We start from the raw sequence: 878 nt of genomic DNA on the forward strand, positions 1-878 counted from the left end.
GCATTTCATCCTTCTAATGATGGGAAATGTAGTAGGTTACATTCTTAATTGCAAATCATAACAATTTATTCCAACCATGATTCTCTAACTGACTCCTTCCCTAACCCTGACTGAAAGAAGTCCAGATCTCCCACTAGTTACCACCTGAACTAACCTCTGTAAAGCTGAAAAAGAGGCCGACTCCTCCAAGGATCTTCAAAGCTTCTGATGAATGTTGGAGCATCTTTTCACCGCAAGTGAGGCAGGGGCTCTTTTTTACACATGGCTGTAGGAAAAGAAAACAGGGTGTTCATCTCTCATTTTTCACATTTGGTTAACTAAGCATCCACCGTCCCAGCTATATGTTATCATCAGCGCTCCATTCATTCAAAACTACTTTATCGGTTCAATAATGTGTCAAAAAGTCAAAGTAAATCAAAAATGGAACACAAGGATGTATTCTTACAGCATCACAGAAGTGTAAGTCAGACATAAACACTCCCTGGTTCTGTGTATTGTTGAACAGGCCACAGCAGTCCAGCTTCTTCTCAAGGCTGATTCTTGTGTCTTTACTCATTAGTCCCCAGGATGAGCCTAGCAGCTTCTCCTGTTTTGGTAATGTTACAAGACAAATACCAGGAATCACACTCAAACACTTGTGCAACAACAACAAGAGTGCTTTAAAGTTCATTAGGATTACCTGTTGACCCTGGTTCATGGCCAGACAAGAACAGGAAACTCCAAACTGGAAGAGGAACACAATGAAGAGAATGACCATGTACTGTGGAAAAGCAGTTGTGGTCAAGGACTTCACAACATTCAGATGGGAAAATTTAGACTTGCAGTTTTATGGGCATTAAACTACAATACAAAAAAAAAAAAAACAAGTAGTACAAAGG

At 40.0% G+C, this 878-nt stretch overlaps 1 protein-coding gene across 1 annotated transcript; it reads right to left on the reverse strand.

The window, feature by feature from the left end:
* Positions 1-141: 141 nt before the first annotated feature.
* Positions 142-858, reverse strand: LOC107735610 (tetraspanin-31-like; the record flags this gene model as incomplete). Its single annotated transcript, XM_016547240.1, has 3 exons — positions 680-858; positions 446-586; positions 142-265 (listed from the first exon to the last, which is right to left on the reverse strand). Coding segments are annotated over exons 1-3 (343 nt in total), but the record flags the coding sequence as incomplete, so codon positions are not given.
* Positions 859-878: the final 20 nt, after the last annotated feature.

The sequence above is a fragment of the Sinocyclocheilus rhinocerous genome, unplaced genomic scaffold (assembly GCF_001515625.1).
Source record: "Sinocyclocheilus rhinocerous isolate Xijiao unplaced genomic scaffold, SAMN03320098_v1.1 C36174360, whole genome shotgun sequence".
Taxonomy (NCBI): Eukaryota; Metazoa; Chordata; class Actinopteri; order Cypriniformes; family Cyprinidae; genus Sinocyclocheilus; species Sinocyclocheilus rhinocerous.